Here is a 23,898-nt window from a genome sequence, read left to right as displayed (position 1 = left end):
GTTCCCACTCTGTCAAAAGACAGCGTGAGTGCGCAGCTGTGATCGGAGGTATAAAGTTTACCTCCAGTCATTGGTGTCAGTGGAAGGGACTACTGCACCCATCATCAGCAGATGCCTGCTGTCGCTAATAACGGTGAGAGCAGAAGCGGCTGATGGGAGTATTCATCACCCGGCACCTGCGCTGTAAATAATTTTATTTAAAAACCTGGAGTGGGTTCCCCTGTATTTTTGATTACCAGCCAGGCAAAACTCACAGCTGGGGGCTGCAACCTTCAGTTGCCTGCTTTAACTTGGCTGGTTATCAAGAATAGCCAAAACAAACACATAAGTTCCCCCCTCATTTTTGACAACCAGCCAAGCTAAAGCAAACAGCTGTGGGCTGGTATTCTCAGGGTGGTAAGGGGCCATGGATATTGGCCCCCCAGCCTAAAAATAGCAGCCCACAGCCGCCCAGAAAATGCACATCTATTAGATGCGCCATTTCTGGCTCTTTGTCCGGCTCTTCCAACTTGCCTATATAGTGGACATGGGATTTCTTGAAATCCTGAGGGCTGATGTTCATATTCTGGAAAGGAGACAATAGTCATAAAGGTTCCCAGGGTATTAATATCAGCTTACAACTGTTTGCTTAGCCTTTACTGGCTAGTTTACAGAGCAACCCCAGAAAAAAAATTGACACGGGGTCCCCCTACAAAATTGAACCAGCAAAGGCTAGGCAGACAGTGGGCTGATATTAATAGCCTGGGAAGGGGCCATGGATATTGGCACCCCCCCAAGCTAAAAACATTAGCTCTCAGCCACCCCAGAAAAGGAGCATCTCTAAGATGAGCCAATTCTGGCACATAGCCTTGCTCTTCCCACTAGCCCTGTAGCAGTGGCAAGTGGGGTTCATAATTGTGGGGTTGATGTCACCTTTGTATTGTCAGGTGACATGAAGCCCACGGCTTAGTAATGAAGAGGCGTCTATAAGACACCTATCCATTACTAATCCTATAGTTATATGGTAAATAAAGACACAGCCAGAATAAAGTCTTTATTTGAAATAAAACAAAACACTTTTACTTTTTTTTATTTAAAGGGAACCTGTCAGCAGTTTTGGCTGATATGAGATACGCCCATTACCTTTTGGGGCTGATATACAGAATTCTATAATGCTGTATATCTGCCCCCAACCCGACCTATAAGAGGAGAAAAATATATTTTATTATACTCACCTGCAGGCTGGTCCGGTCAGAGGGATGTCGCAGGTCTTGGTCCATCACCTCCCATCCGCTTGCAATGCCGCCCTCCTGCTTGCTTCGTGTGGATAACGCGTCCCTGCATCATCCACGCAATCTCCTCGGCACAGCAGTCCTGCGCAGGTGTACTTATCTGCCCTGTTGAGGGCAGAGCAAAGTACTGCAGTGCGCAGGTGCCAGGGGTCTTTGACAGTTCCCGGCACCTGTGCACTGCAGTACTTTGCTCTGCCCACGAAAGGGCAGAGAAGTACGCTGGCGCAGGAGCGCGGTGCCGAGGAGACTGTGTGGATGACGCAGGGACGAGTCATCCACATGAAGCAAGCAGGAGGGCGGCATTGCAAGCAGATGGGAGGCGCCGGACCAAGACCTGCGACACCCAACAGACCGGACCGCCCCCGCAAGTGAGTATAATAAAAGATATTTTTCTTCTCTTACAGGTCGGGCTGGGGCTTATATACAGCATTATAGAATGCTGCATATCAGCCCTGAAAGGTGGTGACCGTATGTCATATTGGCCAAAAGTGGTGACAGGTTCCCTTTAAAAATAACAAACACAATTATACTCACCTAACACCCATTCCACTGAATCCCTTGTCTCCTGTAATAAAACAAAAATAAAAAAACAACAATATCCCTCACATGTCCGTCGTTTTCTCCCACGCCGTAATCCATGTCGGGGGGATAAACAGTTTTCAACCTGGATGGCGCCAAAATGCGACTGTCCAGGCTGAGAACCACTGGTGAATGAGCTGCTGCAAGCTCAAACTCAGTGACTGGCGGTGACGTCATCGAAGTTACTGCCGATCACTGAGGCTGCGTTCCCAGCCAAGCTGAACTGAGATGACCTCGGTGAGATCTCAGCTAGCACCGTGAGAAAGTCTCAAGGTGCACAGGTGAGTTCACAGCAGTTCAAATTCACCGCAGTGAAATTCTCCTGGTGAACTCGCCTCTGCACCGTGAGACTTGCTGGACCCAAACATCCATCTCTAATCATAAGGATTGCAGCTCGGCGCCCAGTAAAGTAAATAGGAGCAGAGCTGCAGTATGTGAGATTGACCACTAGCTGTGATTGTCCCGCTCCCTACAATGTATGCTACTAGACTCCATGAGACCAGGTAACAGCTGATTAGTGTGGGCACATATTGAGGAACTACTGTAAGTACAGGCCATCAATACCAACGTCCTAGACAACCCTATTTATTCTGTATTTGCAAATCCAATTTTGCCAGCATTAAATGTACCACAGGGCTTGTGACCCAACTGACATGGGGAAAGCTCCCAACATACACAGTAAAGGGAATCTGTTACCAAATCTGAGAGCAGCATAATGTAGAGACAGAGACCTTGATTCCAGCGACTGCTTTATCATTATCAATACAGGACTAGTAAACCAGCTGCCATGTAGTCCTCCATATTAATGAGCTCTGTATAACCCCGATCCCACCACTGATTGGCAGCTTTCTGCCTATGCACAGTGTACACAGAAAGCTGCTAATCAGTGGTGGTGAGGAGGTTATACAGAATTCAGAGAACTGCTAGATCTGCAGCAGAGAAAACAGGGATTTTATCAAAACAGCAGCAAGTAGCCCAGTAAGTGATACATCACTGGAATCAGGGTCTCTACCGCTACATTACGCTTCTTTCATATGAGGTAACAAAAGACGATAGTATAACAAGTGAGCGGACCAGCACGGCGCGGACCAGCACTTACCAGAATCCTGTGCTTTTCCAGAAATGCGTCATGTCCTTTCTGGATTTCGTTGGGTCTACATTAATGATGTAACTTCCAGCCACTACGCCAGGAATTAGGCCTGCGGCGAGAATAAAATGCATGAACTCCATCTCCTGTGACCGGACATAACCTACTTCTCCACACTGTAACTAGCAGGCAAGTCTACATAACTAACAGAACTGCAGCTCCCCATGCTGGAGACACACACCCCTCCCTATATGTCAGTCACAGGGGCGAGCGACTGGGGGACAGACAATGCAGCCAATCACAGGGCAGAAACGGAGCCAGCTTCCCCTGTCTTCAGCAATGGTTCGCTCCAAGTCTGCAGCCATTTAGGAAATACAGACACTTCCTACACTAAAGTGTATCACTCCAAGGGGACACAGCACAGCCAATCATCAGGCTCCAGGGCACATCTCCTGTCCTATGGCCTTTATTTTAACCCCTTAAAGACGCCGTCGTTTTTTACTGTTTCATTTTTTTCACCTCGTCTTCCAAACCTCATAGCTTTTTTATTCCAGCCATTTTCGTCAAGTTGTAGTTTTGAATGGCACCGTTCAATTTTACCATAAAATTACAATTGAGGCAAATGGTGGAAAAAAAATCACAATTGTTTTGGGGGGGGTTTAATTTTAAGGAATTCATTGCTTGGTTAACCCCTTCACAATCCTTGCCATTTTCCCTTTTTCCTCCCCTTCTTCCCAGAGCTCTAACTTTTTTATTTTTCTGTCCACGTAGACGTACGAGGGCTTGATTTTCGTGGGGCGAGTTGTGTTTTTGAATGGCACCATTGATATTACCATATAGTGTGCTGGAAAATGGGAAAAAATGCCAAATGCGAAGAATTTGCACAAAAAAGTGCAATTCTAAAATAGTTTTTTTTTTTAACCATGTTCACTAAGTGCTAAAACTGACCTGCCATTATGATTCTCCAGGTCAGTACGAGTTCATAGACACCAAACATGTCTAGGTTATTGTTTATCTAAGTGGTGAAGAAAAATTCCCATATTTGTAAGAAAATAAAATTCACTTATGTCGCTAATTTCTGAGACCCATTTTTGGGATCTGGGGCCGGCTGAGGATTTATCTTTTGCGCGCTAATCTGAAATTTTTATTGTTTCATTTTGATCGCCTGTTATTGCATTTTTTGCAATGTTGCAGAGACCAAAGAAAAAAGTATTTCTGGTGTTTTTAGCTTTTGTCTCTGGTTACGCCATTTACCGATCGGATTAATTTACTTTATATTTTCATAGACCGGACGTTTCTGAACACGGCTATACCAAATATGTGCGTTTTATTTTCAAAAGGGCAAAAGGGGGGTGATATCAACCTTTGTGTTATTTTTATAAAAAAACTTTTTTTTTTTACTTTTTATTTGCTTCAATAGTCCCATAAGGACACATAAAGCTGTGATCATCCGATTGCCTGTGCTGTACATAGCAAGGCTTCAGCCCTGCGGTGTATAGCAAGAAATCATGATCTCTAAGGGGTATTGTTTCTCCTTATGGAGAGTGACATACCAGCTGGCTTGTCAAGGTAAGGAGGCTTATTCGCCGTGCAATGCTCCTCTGGGAAATTTAATATGCAAATTGCCTCTTCAGAGAAAAAGAGGACTTGAACTCTATAGCGCCACCTGTTGGAAGTAGCGATCCTACAAGTCACAATCAACCCTTTAATGAGTCGTGCAATATGACTTAGGATAAAAGCCAAATCAGTGTCACAAATTTCGTTAAAGGGTTGATTGTGACTGGTAGGATCGCTACTTCCAATAGGTGGCGCTAGAGTTCTAGTCCTCTTTTTCTTTGAAGAGGCAATTTGCATATTGATCTCCTATGAATGCTGACCAGGAGTCGGTGTTCACAGGAGTATCGTAATGACAGAATCGGAGCACAGCTGCTGAGGAGACGGGGAAAGTCATTTCTCCATCTCCTCCATTGCCGGCATCTGCGGGAGTCGTACTGCACTCGGGTGATATCCTAGTGCAGTGCAATGTTTCACACGCACCCATAGATTAAGGCTGTGTGCACACAGTGCAGATTTCGCTGCGGATCTGCAGCTGCGGGTCCCCAGCAGCTTTTATGCGTTTACAGTACCACAGGGCCGGACTGGGACTAAAATTCAGCCCTGGCATTTGAAGTCACACAGGCCCACTTGTCACATGGTGACTGTATAATATCTTTGTACACTTGTAGGCTACAAGAAGTGAGGGGAGTGTAACACGACTATATAACATATAATTACAGCTGTATCCAGCATTACAGCTCAGCCCCCATAGAATGTAATACAGCCAGCCCCCATAGACTATAATACAGCACAGCCCCATAGAATGTAATGCTGCACAGCCACCATAGAATGTAATGCAGCACAGCCCCCATAGAATGTAATGCAGCACAGCCCCCATAGAATGTAATGCAGCACAGCCCCCATAGAATGTAATGCAGCACAGCCCCCATAGAATGTAATACAGCACAGCCCCCATAGAATATAATGCAGCCAGCCCCCATAGAATGTAATACAGCCAGCCCCATAGAATGTAATGCAGCACAGCCCCATAGAATGTAATGCAGCACAGGCCCATAGAATATAATGCAGCACAGGCCCATAGAATGTAATGCAGCACAGGCCCATAGAATATAATGCAGCACAGGCCCATAGAATGGAATGCAGCACAGGCCCATAGAATGGAATGCAGCACAGGCCCATAGAATGGAATGCAGCACAGGCCCATAGAATGGAATGCAGCACAGGCCCATAGAATACAATGCAGCACAGGCCCATAGAATACAATGCAGCACAGGCCCATAGAATATAATGCAGCAGAGGCCCATAGAATGGAATGCAGCACAGGCCCATAGAATGGAATGCAGCACAGGCCCATAGAATATAATGCAGCACAGGCCCATAGAATGGAATGCAGCCAGCCCCATAGAATATAATGCAGCACAGGCCCATGGAATGGAATGCAGCACAGGCCCATAGAATACAATGCAGCACAGGCCCATAGAATATAATGCAGCACAGGCCTATAGAATATAATGCAGCACAGGCCCATAGAGTATAATGCAGCACAGGCCCATAGAATATAATGCAGCAGAGGCCCATAGAATGGAATGCAGCACAGCCCCATAGAATATAATGCAGCATAGGCCCATAGAATATAATACAGCCAGCCCCCATAGAATGTAATGCAGCACAGGCCCATAGAATACAATGCAGCACAGGCCCATAGAATATAATGCAGCACAGGCCCATAGAATATAATGCAGCACAGGCCCATAGAGTATAATGCAGCACAGGCCCATAGAATATAATGCAGCACAGGCCCATAGAATGGAATGCAGCACAGGCCCATAGAATATAATGCAGCACAGGCCCATAGAATATAATGCAGCACAGGCCCATAGAGTATAATGCAGCACAGGCCCATAGAATATAATGCAGCAGAGGCCCATAGAATATAATGCAGCACAGCCCCATAGAATATAATGCAGCAGAGGCCCATAGAATGGAATGCAGCACAGGCCCATATAATACAATGCAGCACAGGCCCATAGAATATAATGCAGCACAGGCCCATAGAATATAATGCAGCACAGGCCCATAGAATATAATGCAGCAGAGGCCCATAGAATGGAATGCAGCACAGGCCCATAGAATATAATGCAGCACAGGCCCATAGAATACAATGCAGCACAGGCCCATAGAATACAATGCAGCACAGGCCCATAGAATACAATGCAGCACAGGCCCATAGAATACAATGCAGCACAGGCCCATAGAATATAATGCAGCACAGCCCCATAGAATATAATGCAGCCAGCCCCCATAGAATGTAATACAGCCAGCCCCATAGAATGTAATGCAGCACAGCCCCATAGAATGTAATGCAGCACAGGCCCATAGAATATAATGCAGCACAGGCCCATAGAATGTAATGCAGCACAGGCCCATAGAATATAATGCAGCACAGGCCCATAGAATGGAATGCAGCACAGGCCCATAGAATGGAATGCAGCACAGGCCCATAGAATGGAATGCAGCACAGGCCCATAGAATGGAATGCAGCACAGGCCCATAGAATACAATGCAGCACAGGCCCATAGAATACAATGCAGCACAGGCCCATAGAATATAATGCAGCAGAGGCCCATAGAATGGAATGCAGCACAGGCCCATAGAATGGAATGCAGCACAGGCCCATAGAATATAATGCAGCACAGGCCCATAGAATGGAATGCAGCCAGCCCCATAGAATATAATGCAGCACAGGCCCATGGAATGGAATGCAGCACAGGCCCATAGAATACAATGCAGCACAGGCCCATAGAATATAATGCAGCACAGGCCTATAGAATATAATGCAGCACAGGCCCATAGAGTATAATGCAGCACAGGCCCATAGAATATAATGCAGCAGAGGCCCATAGAATGGAATGCAGCACAGCCCCATAGAATATAATGCAGCACAGCCCCATAGAATATAATGCAGCATAGGCCCATAGAATATAATACAGCCAGCCCCCATAGAATGTAATGCAGCACAGGCCCATAGAATACAATGCAGCACAGGCCCATAGAATATAATGCAGCACAGGCCCATAGAATATAATGCAGCACAGGCCCATAGAGTATAATGCAGCACAGGCCCATAGAATATAATGCAGCACAGGCCCATAGAATGGAATGCAGCACAGGCCCATAGAATATAATGCAGCACAGGCCCATAGAATATAATGCAGCACAGGCCCATAGAGTATAATGCAGCACAGGCCCATAGAATATAATGCAGCAGAGGCCCATAGAATATAATGCAGCACAGCCCCATAGAATATAATGCAGCAGAGGCCCATAGAATGGAATGCAGCACAGGCCCATATAATACAATGCAGCACAGGCCCATAGAATATAATGCAGCACAGGCCCATAGAATATAATGCAGCACAGGCCCATAGAATATAATGCAGCAGAGGCCCATAGAATGGAATGCAGCACAGGCCCATAGAATATAATGCAGCACAGGCCTATAGAATATAATGCAGCACAGGCCCATAGAGTATAATGCAGCACAGGCCCATAGAATATAATGCAGCAGAGGCCCATAGAATGGAATGCAGCACAGCCCCATAGAATATAATGCAGCATAGGCCCATAGAATATAATACAGCCAGCCCCCATAGAATGTAATGCAGCACAGGCCCATAGAATATAATGCAGCACAGGCCCATAGAATGGAATGCAGCACAGGCCCATAGAATATAATGCAAAACAGGCCCATAGAATATAATGCAGCACAGGCCCATAGAATATAATGCAGCAGAGGCCCATAGAATGGAATGCAGCACAGGCCCATAGAATATAATGCAAAACAGGCCCATAGAATATAATGCAGCACAGGCCCATAGAATATAATGCAGCACAGCCCCCCCCCCCAATAGCTCCACAATCCAGTCATCACTGATTAAACAAAAAAAAAAAAAACACTCTCCTCACCTCTCCTCCTGCCCCGCGCTGCTCTGGTCTCAGCAGTCGCAGTCTGCCCGCCCGGTCACACAGCAGGTGCGGGATGATATGACGTCATCGCGCACCCGCAGTGTCAGCGGCAGGCAGAGCGGGGAATGATGGGAGAGGAAGCGTCAGCAGACGCTCTCTCCTCCATCATTGCATTCAACTGTTGAATGCGGGGCCGGGAGTGTGCCGACAGCGGGGGAGAGTGCGCCGACAGCGGGGGAGAGTGCGCCGACAGCGGGGGAGAGTGCGCCGACAGCGGGGGAGAGTGCGCCGACAGCGGGGGAGAGTGCGCCGACAGCGGGGAGAGTGTGCCGACAGCGGGGGAGAGTGCGCCGACAGCGGGGGAGAGTGCGCCGACAGCGGGGGAGAGTGCGCCGACAGCGGGGGAGAGTGCGCCGACAGCGGGGGAGAGTGCGCCGACAGCGGGGAGAGTGCGCCGACAGCGGGGGAGAGTGCGCCGACAGCGGGGGAGAGTGCGCCGACAGCGGGGGAGAGTGCGCCGACAGCGGGGGAGAGTGCGCCGACAGCGGGGAGTGTGCCGACAGCGGGGGAGAGTGCGCCGACAGCGGGGGAGAGTGCGCCGACAGCGGGGAGAGTGTGCCGACAGCGGGGGAGAGTGCGCCGACAGCGGGGAGAGTGCGCCGACAGCGGGGGAGAGTGCGCCGACAGCGGGGGAGAGTGCGCCGACAGCGGGGAGAGTGTGCCGACAGCGGGGGAGAGTGCGCCGACAGCGGGGGAGAGTGCGCCGACAGCGGGGAGAGTGTGCCGACAGCGGCACATTCGAGCGGCCCACTACTGCCACCGGCCCTACAGTACCATGGAAACCTATGGAAAACGCAATCTGCAGTGCACATGCTGCGGGAAAAACGCACGGAAACGCTGCAGGTTACATTAAGCAGCATGTGAATTCTTTGTGCGGATTCCGCAGCGGTTTACACCTGCTCAATAGAAATCCGCACAAATACCGCATAAATACCGCAGTAAATCCGCAGGTAAAACACAGTGCATTTTACCGGCCGATTTCTAAAATCCACTGCGGAAAAATCTACAGTGGTTCCATCTACGTGTGCACATAGCCTTATATAGATTTATATGGGAGCCTGCGATCCGAATTTCACATGCTATCACAAAATGTTGCCCTTTTTTTCAGTCTGATCTTAATCCAAGAGGAAGAAGAACCCGCACAGAATCTTACAATAACTTTGGTCCGAATGCAATCTGATTTTTTATCGGATCTCATTCATCTAATTTATTTGCAAGTGTGAGCGAGTGCGTAGAGGCACATGACAGTAATCCGATCATGTGCAGGGAAACGGGCGGGCTCAGCATGCAGCGGCGCCATTGCTCTGTGACCACTCCCATGCCACACGTACATACACCGGCCATGTCCCATACTGCCTGGCATACACCATGTCTGTGCTGAATGCTACAACCAGCCCGGAGCATGCGCAGAGCAAACAGGAAGTCTCCGAGTCTGGTCATCACGTGACTTCACCCCTCTTTCACGCAAATCGCCATCGTCACGTGACAGTTTTCTAGCGCGCTCAGCTGGAAGGAGGCCCCGCCTCTTCCTTTGCTCGTCCAATCAAAGCCTTAACAGAGACGTTGGAGCACAGTTTGAAAACTACGGTTCCCCGGCGCCCCCTATCTCCGCTCAGAGCGCTGCTTCAGGACACGGACCGGGGGTCAACGGAGCCCTAGGATGTCACGTTTCACGAGGAAAAGGTGAGAGCGGTGTTGCCGTGACCTGGGGACCAGAATGGAGAGTGGTGTGTGAGGAATGCCGTGGTATTTCCCCGCAGCGCCCAGCATAGCGTGTCCTGACGATGCGTCACTAGGGGGCGCTATACACTGTCCTGTTGGCACCGTGCTGTGCAATGGCCGCACTGCCCTCACCCACCTGCCAGTCCCCATGGGTTATTTTGGTAGCGGGTAAGCCTTGCCTTGACGCCTTTGGCTCCGGTCACATGTCCAGGAGTTATTTCCGTAGAGGTGATAAAATGGTAATATAGCATTCCGGTAAAGGAACCATTCGTTGGGAGTCGGAGTCCTAAAATGTTTTCCATTTTGCCTCCTCTTCCTCAGTAGTTGTTAAGCTGGCTCAATACAACGTATGTCCAGCCCCAATAACCAGCCAGCAACTGGATCTGAACAATATGGGAAGTTCCGTATCACAACTGGCCGTCCATGATGGGTGGGATCTTAGCACCGCACATGCCCAGCACACTGAAAGGCGCCTCATCAAGGCTTTAAATGGAACCTGTCACCAAAAAACCCTTCAGGCACAGGTTAATGGCGTTCTGAAACCCCCTGGCACTTAGACCCCCGCTCCCGGCAGCGTTTTAGTGTCCGTCACTGGGCATGGATTCAGGGACCGCTCTGTACAGAGAGCAGCGGCTGTAGCCACACCTCAGCACTGACTGACAGCAGCTCCGCAATAGAGATGGCTGTCAGTCAGTGTCCGTCACTGGGCATGGATTCAGGGACCGCTCTGTACAGAGAGCAGCGGCTGTAGCCACACCTCAGCACTGACTGACAGCAGCTCAGCAATAGAGACGGCTGTCAGTCAGTGTCCGTCACTGGGCATGGATTCAGGGACCGCTCTGTACAGAGAGCAGCGGCTGTAGCCACACCTCAGCACTGACTGACAGCAGCTCAGCAATAGAGACGGCTGTCAGTCAGTGTCCGTCACTGGGCATGGATTCAGGGACCGCTCTGTACAGAGCAGCGGCTGTAGCCACACCTCAGCACTGACTGACAGCAGCTCAGCAATAGAGACGGCTGTCAGTCAGAGTCCGTCACTGGGCATGGATTCAGGGACCGCTCTGTACAGAGAGCAGCAGCTGTAGCCACATATTTTTATCTTATATTGAAAACACGGGGTGACAGGTTCCCTTTAAACCATACTTAACTGCAATGCCTAATCCAAGTGATGCCCTCATCCTCCTGTAATAAAAGTAAAATATAAAACCAGCAATATACCATACCTGTATGTTGTCCCACGCAGTAATCCATATCTGGGGATATATAATTTTCAACCTGGACAGTGATAAGATGCGACCTCAGTGACCGGAGGTAACCTCTATGATGTTGCCCCCGGTCACTGAAGCTCCGCCGGTGACATCAACCCCACAACTATTACCCCACTTGCTACCCCTACAGGGCAAGTGGGTAGAGGAGGGCAAAGCGCCAGAATTGGCGCTTCTAATAGAGGGTCATTCCATGTCAAGTGAACCAATGATTTTTACCTCTATATTTTTAATTCTTTTGAGATTTTATTTGGTAATAGTGTCAGATAATGCAAAATGTGAAGAAAAAAATTCTAGATATTTTTTTTTAATTTTTTTTTTTTATTGATTTTCAAAGTTTGGAAAGTGCGAATTTCGGTGTTGCCTGCCTTTGCATTTCTCCTCATAACTCAGACTAGAATAAGGTAGAGAAACCAAATAAACACCATTCTACTCTGAACTGTACAGGCTTTCACCAGATAGGTCACAAGAGTATCTTTAATAATATTTTACCCATGCAAAAAGCAAACGCAAAACTTTAAAATGTATTTCTGAAAAAAACTTTTAATTTAAAAAATTCAAAAACTGCACATGTGCCTGCTGTGCTCCTAGCCACATCTGTACCAAAATACAAGTTGGGATCATATTTTAAAAAATAAAACTATTAGTGTCAGTTCGATAATCTCAAATTCAGATCTGTTCAGCCTGTGGTGTAGAAGTGTGGGGTCCACATTTACCAAATAATCCATGATTTTTAGATGTTATGGTATTATTTTATTACCGTATATACTCGAGTATAAGCCGACCCGAGTATAAGCCGACCCCCCCCCCCCCCCCCCCTAATTTTGCCACAAAAAACTGGGAAAACTTATTGACTCGAGTATAAGCCTAGGGTAGGAAATGCAGCAGCTACCGGTACATTTCAAAAATAAAAATAGATATATAAATGCGCCATACAATTCATTATTGCCCCATAGATGCGCCATACAATTCATTATTGCCCCATAGATGCGCCATACAATTCATTATTGCCCCATAGATGCTCCATACAATTCATTATTGCCCCATAGATGCGCCATACAATTCATTATTGCCCCATAGATGCTCCATACAATTCATTATTGCCCCATAGATGCTCCATATAAAACTGTGCCACATTTAATGCTGCTGTAATAAAAAAAAAAAAAGAGTGACATACTCGCCTCTCTTGCTGCCCCCGCTGCTTCTCGGCGTCCCGTCTCTCCGCACTGACTGTTCAGGCAGAGGGCGGCACGCACACTAGTACGTCATCGCGCCCTCTGACCTCAACAGTCAAAGCAAGAGGACGGGAAGACAGAGCGGCTCCCGGCGGGTGGAACGAGGGAAGGTAAATATGAAATATTTACCTGCTCCGGCGCGGTCAGATGGTCTCCGGGCACGGCAGCTTCTAACTCTGTCAGCGGTCACTGGTACCGCTCATTACAGGAATGAATATGCGGCTCCACCCCTATGGGGGTGGAGTCCATATTCATTGCTTTAATGAGCGGTACCATGTGACCGCTGAACAGAGGAAGAACTGTGGCACCCGAAGACCGTGGGACATGCGGGGACCGCGTCAGGAACGCCAGGAGTAGGTGAGTATGCGACAGCCTCTCTCCCCCTCACCCGCCGCCGACCATGACTCGAGTATAAGCCGAGAGGGGCACTTTCAGCCCAAAAATTTGGGCTGAAAATCTCGGCTTATACTCGAGTATATACAGTATGTTTTAAAGCTTAGAAGCAGGAGAGGACAGAAGAGAAAGCTTTGTTAGGGCTGAGAATGACCACGGGTAGACGGTGACTGCAGAGCTGATGACAGGCCTGCAGCTCGAGCCTCCAGAGGCCATATTCACACCAAATCTTAACACCCAGGCAACTCCTTAAATGTAGGGAGAAAAATACTCTTAACATCCAGTTCATGTATTGTACAAACCAGGACTACGAAGAGGAGGAGAGTTTGTTATTACATCGGTTACAGGAAGCAGAACCCATCACAGGGACTCAGCAATACCGGACTGTCATCCCATGTAGTGGAAATAAAGACAGTGACGTCCATGAAGTGGTAGAAGGTGGCACAAGATCGGCAATGGATGACACAACTGGCTATGTGACCTGTGAATATGATCAGCGCTGGCGGCTACTGGACTCTCCAAAGATAGTGAAAATGAAGAAGTAGAATTGACTTTTCTGCACCTTCTGGTCCAGTGCCATCCTTTGTGTATCCAAGAAAACCAGACATTGTAAAAGTTCAAAAATCATTTATAATTCAGGTGGAGCCGAGCACCATGACAGGCCGAACATACTCTGACACAAAAGGAAATGGCCATTGCTAGTAAGCGCTGATGGACAAGATCACATTTCACCCGCTAGAAGGGACACATTGATGATAGAAGGCCAGTGTAAAAACCTACTATTAAGGCCGGCGTCACACTCAGCGTAGGGAAATACGGTCCGTATTTTACATGCGTAATACGCAGAAATGTTCCCAAAATAGTGATCCGTATGTCATCCGTAGGCAGGGTGTGGCAGCGTATTTTGCGCATGTAAACCTCCGTATGTAATCCGTATGGCATCCGTACAGCGAGATTTTCTCGCCGGCTTGCGGAACGGACATACAATGGATCCATGGGCTCATATATTCATGGAAAAATTTTTTATATATATGTATACACACACTCTATCTCCCTCCAAAACCCGACAGGATATGAGACATGGTTTACATACAGTAAACCATTTCATATCCCTTACTTTTTTTTACATATTCCTCATTAGTAATGTTCCAAGTGTCTGTGAGCAAAATTTGGGGACTCGATCTGTTAAAATAAAGGGTTAAATCACGGAAAAAAAAATTGGCATGGGCTCCCGCGCAATTTTCTCCATCAGAGTGGGAAAGCCACTGACTGAGGGCAGATATTAATAGCCTAGAGAGGCTCCATGGTTATTGCCCCCCCCCCCCCCCCCCCCGGCTAAAAACATCTGCCCCCAGCCACCCCAGAAAAGGCACATCTGTAAGATGTGCCTCTTCTGACACTTAGCCTCCCTCTTCCCACTCCCCTGTAGTGGTGGGATATGGGGTAATAAAGGGTTAATGTCACCTTGCTATGTCACCTTGCTATTGTAAGGTGACATTAAGCCAGGTTAATAATTGAGAGGTGTCAATAAGACACCCATCCATTATTAATCCAATAGTAGTAAATGGTTAATAAAACACACACATTATGAAAAAAGTATTTTATTGAAATAAAGACACAGGGTGTTGTAATATTTATTAAACTTTCAATCCAATTGAAGACCCTTGTCACCTGAAACAAAGTTAAAATAAAAAATCAACAATATCCCATACCTTTCGTCGTTCAGTCTTGTCCCACGCTGTAAATCCATCTGAAGGGGTTAAATAATCTTACAAGCAGGAGCCTGCTAATGCAGCTGTGCTCCTGCCTGTAAAAACTGGGGTATGAATGGGAAGCAGTGGAGATATATATCTCCCTATACTATGTGTAGACATTTATTTTAGCTATTCTAACCTGTCAGTGTGATTTTACTGTACACCGTGCTGAATTGCCGGCTTTTCTATAGAACACCGCTGCGTATTTCTCCCAAGTCACAATGTTGGTCTGTGTGTAATCCGTATTTTTCTCGCCCCCATTGACTTTCATTGGCGGATTTTTTGCGCAATACGCTGACAAACGCAGCATGCTGAGATTTTCTACGGCTGTACAAGACCGTAAAATACGGCAGATAGGAGCTGGGCCATAGAGAATCATTGGTCCGTGTGCAATGCGTATTTTCTGCGCCTCTCATACGTCCGTAAAGCTCGCTAGTGTGACGCTGGCCTAATTGTTTGATTAGTTAATATTTTATAGAACGTGGATTTAACTACTGTACTATTCTTCTTAAACACTTCGTAAATGACATGTTTAGTGATATAATAGAAAAAAAAATGTTACATGTATAAATAGGTGGTAAAAATATTGGTTCTTTTAATCTTGTTTTTAACATATAATTAGGATGAGACTGTATTTAGCAGGGCTGTGGAGTCGGTAAGCCACAGTTGCGACTCCGACTCCTGGATTTTATCAGGTTCCGACTCCGGCTCCAACTCCTTCATAAATGGCCAATTCGTAATTACTGTTGTAAAATATTAACATTGTGCTTATTAAGTTTCTCACCATCATATAAGTAATCAGACCACTTAGAGCAAAAACTATATTTATTAGAATATAGCAAATAACTTTTATAAACTTTTATAAACTCTTGTAAGTAAATATGCAATAAACACTGTTATGCAGTTAAGAAGAAGAAATCTATAACTTGGGTTGGTGGCAAAGCAGTAACCACTCGGCAACATCTGACAATGTCAGAATACAGAGGAATCGCTTGTTGCACTGTTATTTTTGATGAACGGTCAAATTTCTCAATTTCTTTTAGAGCACATGAAAAATTCTGTTGAAATGTACTGGCTGTGTTCTTTGATGGGGATGACTCTTCTTCTATGCGGGAATGCTTTGCACGGTCCTTGTGATTCAAATATTTTTCAAAATTAAATTCTTCATCAGTTGATGAGGGTGAAGATGTGGCAGGACAACCAAATTCTTCTTGTTCCTCCTGACTGTTCTGCAACCCTTTCATCCTTACTGCTATTTAAAACAGAGCTTCGTTTCCTTTAGGCTACGTTCACATTTGCGGTCAGCGTCGGGCGCCGCATGCGTCATGCGCCCCTATATTTAACATGGGGGCGCATGGACATGCGTTGTGCTGCGTTTTGCGCCGCATGGCCGCAAGCGTTGGACGCAAGAAACGCATCAAGTTGCATTTTTTTTGCGTCCAACTTTCGGCCAAAAACGACGCATGCGGCGCAAAACGCAGCGTTTTAGCGTGCGTTTTGCCGCGTTTTTGTTTGCGTTGTGCGCTGCGGCGCCGACGCTGCGGCGCACAACGCAAATGTGAACGTAGCCTTAGTTAGCTGTAGATCTAGAAGAATCCGATGCATTGGGTCTACATAAACAGCTGCCAAAAGAATGTTATTTTGTAATAGTAGCTCCTCTCTCCGTTTCATTGATGTAGCAATGCCACTTGCAATTAACCCTCCTCTTTGGGACAGGCGAAACATCAGGTTCTTCCACTCCTTTAGGCCTGTCCCACACGTCCAGATAATTCCGGTACCGGAAAAATCGGTACCGGAGTTATCCGTGTCCGTGAGCTCACGTGGCACACGTGCGGCAGCCGTGTGCCGCCCGGGTACCACACGGACCGTGCGGGATACAGCGCTAAAGTAAGCGCTGTCCCCTGCTTTGGGTGCTGAAGCCGCCATTCATTTCTTCTCTCCAGCAGCGTTCGCTGGAGAGAAGAAATGAAAAATAATTATATTTTGGTTTTTTTGCGGTAGAAATAAAGATCTTTGTTTCCCCTCCCATCCCCTGTGCAAACCGCCCCCCCCCCCCCCCCCCTCCCCCCCCCCCCCGGAAAGAAAATACTCACCCGGCTCCCTCGAAGCGTCCTCACCGCGCCGCAGCTTCTCCTGTATGAGCGGTCACGTGGTGCCGCCCATTATAGTCATGAATATGCGGCTCCACCTCCCATAGGGGTGGAGCCGCATATTCATGGCTGTAATGGGCGGCACCACGTGACCCCTCATACATTAGAAGCTGTGGCGCGGAGAGGACGCTTCGAGGGAGCCGGGTGAGTATTTTCTTTCCAGCGGGGGGGCGCACAGGGGATGGGAGGGGGGGGGGGGACAAAGATCTTTATTTCTACCGCAAAAAAAAACAAAATTATTTTTCATTTCTTCTCTCCAGCGAACGCTGCTGGAGAGAAGAAATGAATGGCGGCTTCAGCACCACGCTGGGGGGACAGCGCTTACTGTAGCGCTGTCTTGCACACGGACAGCATCCGTGTGCGGTACGTGTTTTACACGGACCCATTGACTTTAATGGGTCCGTGTGATCTGTGCGCTCCCACGAACACTGACATGTCGCCGTGTTTTGCACGCGGACACACGGTCCGCGAAAACACGCTGACATGTGCAGAGACACATTGATTTTAATGTGTCTACGTGTGTCAGTGTCTCCGGTACGTGAGAAAACTGACACTTCACGTACCGGAATCACTGACGTGTGAAAGCGGCCTTAAGAAAATACCTGGAGTTAAGTCCTCTGCTTGTAATTTTTTAGTCACTGTAAATGGGTGGCTCTAGCAATTTTTTCCCTTCCCCATGACAGCACCGTTACATGAGAGATGGTCCCGCCCCCAAGAACAGGAAACCTGCATAGGAGATAAAAGATGGGGGCGGCACCTCTCTCCTCAGTTTTGGTTTCCTGTTCTTGCGGGGAACCTGCGGTGCTGCATGGGGAGAGGTCTCCCGTGCTTGGCCGGTCTCTGACCGAGGTCCGCGGTGGGAGCAGCGGTGGCGGCGTGTGCGCGTCGCCTCCATACCTGGAGCTGCAGGTGCGTCCTTCCCACTGCGGACTCCCCGGCGTCCGCTCCTGGCCGGAGGCTGGGCCGAGGGAAAAAGAGTGAGCGTTCCCATCACGACGCTGGCGCCGACTGAATGGGGGAACTTCCGGGATTGAACCGGAAGTGACGCTACACGCTGAAGAAGCGGTGTGCTGACACTCCCCGGGGGGGAGGAAGTTCAGAGGCGCACACACCGCTTCCTGCCCGCCATATTTAAAACTGACAAGGCGGCAAGCAGGCGCTGGGAACAGTCTCCTGCAGGATGGCAGATCCGAAGGAATCGACGATCCCAGCTGAAATCCCACAACCTGTCGTGGTACTAAGGGTCCGGTGGGTGAGTGCCTTTGTAAGGCAAAAAACATGTCAGTGACACTGTGTTTTTTGTATATATGCAGGGAAAAAAAGTCACCTCTAAACAAAAGCATAAAGTATGTGCACTCTGTGATAGAAGCCTTCCCAAAACGTATGAAAAGCGTATGTGCCGCTCATGCATAGAAAAAACTGTGTCTGAAGAGTCATCATCTTTGCTTCAGAATATAAAAGATATTGTTAGAAGCGAAGTACAAAGCACTGTAAAGGAGCAGTTAAAACATCATGGACTGCAGAGCTCCGTAAACCCATTCCCTACGTCTGCCCAGGCATCTGACGTAGAATCCGAGGGTGAACTGGGTGAGCTTCCGCCCGACGAGGGTTCGGACCTGGACTCTTCAGATGAAGAGTGTGGCCGGCCTTATGTGTTATCAGAAGATGTGGGGAAGTTGCTAAAACTGGTCAGGTCCACCCTGGGGGTTGAGACGCCAAAAGAGAAGCAAACAGTGCAGGACTCTATGTTCAGTAATTTGGAGGATAAGAAACGAAAAGTTTTCCCGTTTCATGATAACATTCTAAATCTCATTAAAAAAGAATGGAAAAAACCGAATAAAAAGATTTCAGTTCCCCAGGCCTTGAAACGTAAATATCCCTTTAGTGAGGAAATTTGCGAGAAATGGGAAAAGGCGCCTAAGTTGGACGCGGCTATCGCAAGTACCTCCAGGGGCATAGCACTTCCCTTCGAGGACATGGGGGCCCTAAAAGACCCCCTAGATAAAAAGGCGGATGCCTTTCTAAAATCAGCCTGGGAAGCCTCAACTTGGGCGTTTAAACCTGGAGTAGCGGCTACTTGTACTGCCCGTGCCATGGTTAAATGGTTGGAGGAACTTAGCGACCAAATAAAAAACAAATGTCCAAGAGACAGACTTCTGGAAGTCATCCCTCCACTTCAAAATGCAGCGGGATTCCTGGCGGACGCTGCCATTGATTCTGTGCGGTTTGCTGCCCGGGCTAGTGCCCTTTCAAATTCAGGAAGAAGGGCGTTATGGTTAAAGAACTGGAATGCTGATTTCCAATCCAAAGTGAAGCTCTGTGCAGTCCCCTGTGAGGGCCAATATTTATTCGGCAGCGCTTTAGATGAGATTTTAGAAAAAGCGGCGGACAAGAAAAAACACTTCCCTCCACCTCCCTTCTTTAGAAGACGTTGGTATGACAATCGTCGGTCCTTTCGAGGATCGAGTAGGGGCCGAGGCCGCCCAACGGATAGAACCACACGGGGGAAACCCTGGGGTGAGAAAAGAGAAAGAGGTTTTCTTTTCAATAAACCCCCAAAACCAGACCCTAAACAATGACGCCATATTCCAGGTGGGAGGAAGGTTACGGTTTTTTGTCCATCAGTGGGTAACCTTACAGCCGTCCCAATGGGTAATCAACTTGCTAACAGACGGTCTACGGTTAAATTTCATCTCCCTTCCTCCCCACCGAATGAAAGTTACTCGTGTGGCCAAAAAGAACCAGTTGGTTCTCGAAAAAGAAGTTCGTCTTCTTCTAGACAAAAAAGTCCTGGTAAGAGTACCTTCGCAGGAAATAGGAAGGGGATTTTACAGCACCCTTTTCCTCACTCCAAAGCCGGATGGATCTTTAAGAACTATTTTCAATCTAAAAGAATTAAACAAATTCATCCGAGTAGAAAAATTCAAAATGGAGACTCTGAGAACGGCGGTAAAACTGCTGTATCCAGGATGTTATATGGCAGTGATAGACCTTACCGATGCCTATTATCATGTGCCAATCAGCAGAGAGCATCAACAATTCCTGAGGTTGGTTGTGCAGCTGGGGCAGGTCTACACCCATCTACAATACCAATGTCTCCCCTTTGGGGTATCGGTAGCTCCTCGTATTTTTACAAAAATAATTTCGGAAGTAGCATCCTTCGTAAGGAGAGAAAACATTCTGCTAGTGCCCTATTTAGACGATTTCCTCTTGATAGCAGACAATCAAGAAGATTGCATAAAAGCAGTTACGACAGTACGAGAGCTACTAACCAAACTAGGGTGGATAATAAACTTAAAAAAATCAAGATTGATTCCGGCCCAGATACAGGAGTTCCTGGGGATCCAATTAAATTCAATCAAACAGATCTGTATCCTTCCAGACAGGAAAATCGAGGGCATAAAACAAAGAATAACACGAATACAGGTGGCCCAATACGTCTCGGTGAGGGAAGCCATGTCCCTCCTAGGCATGCTTACTGCAACAATTCCGGCGGTCCAATGGGCACAACTTCATTCAAGGGACCTACAGTGGGAGATCCTGTCAGAACAAACAAGAATACCCTACAATCTAAACCGAAAAATCGTATTGTCACAACATGTCCGGGACTCTCTAAGCTGGTGGCTAGATTCCGGAAATCTAAAAAAAGGGGTCCCATGGTCAATCCACAATCCGGTGATACTGACCACAGATGCGAGCCCGTTAGGTTGGGGAGCACACCTATCAGATCGGATCCTACAGGGTCTATGGGATCCACAGATGCAATCAGCCTCCTCAAACCTGAGGGAATTAACAGCAGTAAGGCAAGCAATTCTTCAATCAGAAGAAGATCTCAAAGGAAAACATTTGGTAGTATTATCCGACAACAGCACAACGGTGTCGTATATAAATCGACAGGGAGGAACCAGATCAAGTTCCCTAATGGAAGAAGCAGGAAGACTATTTCTTTGGGCCGAAAACCACCTTTTATCCCTCACAAGTACACACTTAAAGGGGTCGGAAAACTTTGTCGCAGATTTTCTGAGTCGTCACGTCCTGCACCAGGGCGAGTGGTCGCTAAATCAAAGAATATTTGGAGAAATCTGTGCAGTCTGGGGGCTTCCTCAAGTGGATCTTTTTTCCACAAGGCAGAATCGGAAAGTAAAAAGGTTCTACTCTCTAAACCCGAAAGAGAACCCGGAAGGAGTAGATGCGTTACTACACCAATGGAAATTCCAACTAGCCTATGCGTTTCCCCCGATCCCATTGATCCCTACAGTCCTGAAGAAGATCCGAGAAGAGAAATCACGCATAATCTTAATCGCACCCTTCTGGCCAAAGAGAGCTTGGTTCACTTGGCTCAGACGTATGTCCATCTCGGACCCGTGGATACTTCCAGAGGTCCCAGACCTTCTGCACCAGGGTCCGGTGACACATCCTCAGGTTCACAGCCTACACCTCACTGCTTGGAACTTGAGAGGGGACTTCTGCTAGCAAAGGGGTTCTCGGATCCGTTAATTACTACTCTACTGTCCAGTAGAAAAAAAGTCACAACTGATAAATACCAAAAGGTATGGGGAAAATTTTTAGAATTCTCAGGCCGAGGGATAACTGATACCGTTCAGAAGGTCCCTATATCTGAAATCCTAGAGTTTCTCCAAAAGGGTCTGGAGAGGGGATTATCTACCAGCACTCTAAAAGTGCAAGTCTCGGCGCTTAGCGCCTTGTTTGACCAAAAATTGGCTGATCACCCCTGGGTGTGTAGGTTCATTCGGGCCTCCTTTACAGCCAGACCATTCAAACCTCGTCCAAAGGTCGCTCCCTGGGATTTAAATTTAGTTTTAAACGCCTTGACCTCCTCTCCCTTCGAGCCTCTTTCCTCCATATCGGAAAAAGCGCTAACTCTAAAAACAGTTCTCCTGATTGCCCTTACCTCAGCCAGACGCATTAGTGAGCTTCAGGCTATATCTATTGACCCTCCGTATACTGAAATTCTGGAGGATAGGGTAATTATAAAATCTGATCCGGCCTTCTTACCTAAGGTCAACTCGAAATTTCACAGGGACCAGGAGATAATCTTGCCTTCATTCTGTGCCAACCCAAAACCCAAGGGAGAAGAAACCTTCCATTGCTTGGACGTCAGACGTTGCCTTCTTCAATATATAGAAGTGACAAAACCATGGCGACAGTCTTCAGCCCTTTTTGTCTCCTTTCAGGGGGCAAACAGGGGAAAAAAGGCCACAAAGTCGACTATTGCACGTTGGCTCCGTATGGCCATATCACTTTCCTATTCCTCTTCGGGACAGGTCCCTCCACCTGGTGTTACGGCCCACTCTACGAGGGCTATTTCCACATCTTGGGCAGAGAGGGCAAATGCATCGATAGAGCAAATCTGTAATGCAGCAGTATGGTCTTCACCCTCTACTTTCTTCCGCCATTATAGATTGAATCTGGGGCTATCAGATCTTGCCTTTGGTAGGAAAGTACTATCTGCTGTTGTCCCACCCTAGAGGTTCTTTCTATTTCTTCCTCTCATGTAACGGTGCTGTCATGGGGAAGGGAAAAAATGATAATTACTTACGGGTAATTTGATTTTCCAGATCCATGACAGCACCGCTCTAGTTCCCGCCCTATCTTGGTGATGGTGTGTGTTTCACAAAAAAAAAAAAAAAATCTCTTAAAAAAAAAAAATATATATAAAAAAAAAATATATATATATATATATATATATATATATATATATATACACAAATGAAAGATGGGGTAATAACCACTTAACAATAGATAAATAGTCTTAGAGTTAAATATAATTTTTTATATGCCTAAAACTAACATAGCGGTTACCTTACATTCTCTGTAAACAAACTGAGGAGAGAGGTGCCGCCCCCATCTTTTATCTCCTATGCAGGTTTCCTGTTCTTGGGGGCGGGACCATCTCTCATGTAACGGTGCTGTCATGGATCTGGAAAATCAAATTACCCGTAAGTAATTATCATTTTTCCAGCTCCGTCACCTGATTCCACTGACTTTCATTTAGCATCAGTTGAGGGTTAGCCATGTCTACAAGAAAGGTTTTCAGTTCAACCAAGCGCTGAATCATTAATGGGACTCTGTCACCTGAATTTGGAGGGAACAATTTTCAGCCATAGGGGCGGGGTTTTCGGGTGTTTGATTCACCCTTTCCTTACCCGCTGGCTGCAATATTGGATTGAAGTTCATTCTCTGTCCTCCATAGTACACGCCTGTGTAAGGCAAGATTGCCTTGTGCAGGCGTGTACTACGGAGGACAGAGAATGAACTTCAATCCAATATTGCAGCCAGCATGCAGCCAGCGGGTAAGGAAAGGGTGAATCAAACACCCGAAAACCCCGCCCCTATGGCTGAAAATTGTTCCCTCCAAATTCAGGTGACAGAGTCCCTTTAAGTATATGCTGCCCCATCGTGTGGCTTAATCAATAATTGCCCCTTTTCCAGCACGTCTCTTCAAAATTGAGTCCACTTTAGGGGCTCTGGCAACAGTAGCCAATTTTCTCACCTTGCCAATCAGTGCAGCAGCATGTCCTTCTTATCAAACCAACATTCCCAAAAACCATGATCAGGGAAAACGAGGCATAAACTATAAATATTAAAAAAAAAAAACACATTTTTAATAAATAAAGTAGAATACAAAACATATAAAAAAAACAGGGTGAAACTCAAAATACCGTATATACTCGAGTATAAGCCGACACCCCCCCCCCCCCTAATTTTGCCACAAAAAACTGGGAAAACTTATTGACTCGAGTATAAGCCTAGGGTGGAAAATGCAGCAGCTACCGGTGAATTTCAAAAATAAAAATAGATGCTCCATACCGTTCATTATGGCCCCATAGCTGTGCCA

General features: G+C 47.1%; 2 protein-coding genes across 4 annotated transcripts in view; one reads left to right on the top strand and one right to left on the bottom strand.

The window, feature by feature from the left end:
* IDUA (alpha-L-iduronidase) overlaps positions 1 to 9,983 on the bottom strand; it is a 175,165-nt gene extending 165,182 nt beyond the window's left edge. Inside the window, exons 1-2 of one of the 2 annotated variants that reach the window (XM_077275517.1) lie at positions 9,852 to 9,983; positions 2,950 to 3,049 (exon numbers count right to left, since the gene is read on the bottom strand). In XM_077275517.1, the coding sequence (XP_077131632.1) occupies positions 2,950 to 3,049; positions 9,852 to 9,960 (209 nt within the window). In that variant the 5' untranslated portion in view covers positions 9,961 to 9,983. The remainder of the gene's footprint in view (positions 1 to 2,949; positions 3,050 to 9,851) is intronic. The other variant, XM_077275520.1, reaches the window with a different exon arrangement.
* Positions 9,984 to 10,064: 81 nt separating this feature from the next.
* The window catches only part of LOC143786247 (protein regulator of cytokinesis 1-like), a 73,907-nt gene continuing 60,073 nt past the window's right edge, over positions 10,065 to 23,898 (top strand). For both annotated transcript variants that reach the window (XM_077275524.1, XM_077275522.1), the window contains exon 1: positions 10,065 to 10,203. In XM_077275524.1, the coding sequence (XP_077131639.1) occupies positions 10,181 to 10,203 (23 nt within the window). In that variant the 5' untranslated portion in view covers positions 10,065 to 10,180. The remainder of the gene's footprint in view (positions 10,204 to 23,898) is intronic.

Source organism: Ranitomeya variabilis, chromosome 1 (genome assembly GCF_051348905.1).
Source record: "Ranitomeya variabilis isolate aRanVar5 chromosome 1, aRanVar5.hap1, whole genome shotgun sequence".
Classification (NCBI taxonomy): domain Eukaryota; kingdom Metazoa; phylum Chordata; class Amphibia; order Anura; family Dendrobatidae; genus Ranitomeya; species Ranitomeya variabilis.
The sequence above is the reverse complement of the archived record's forward strand: the minus strand, read 5'-3'. Positions and strand labels throughout refer to the sequence as shown.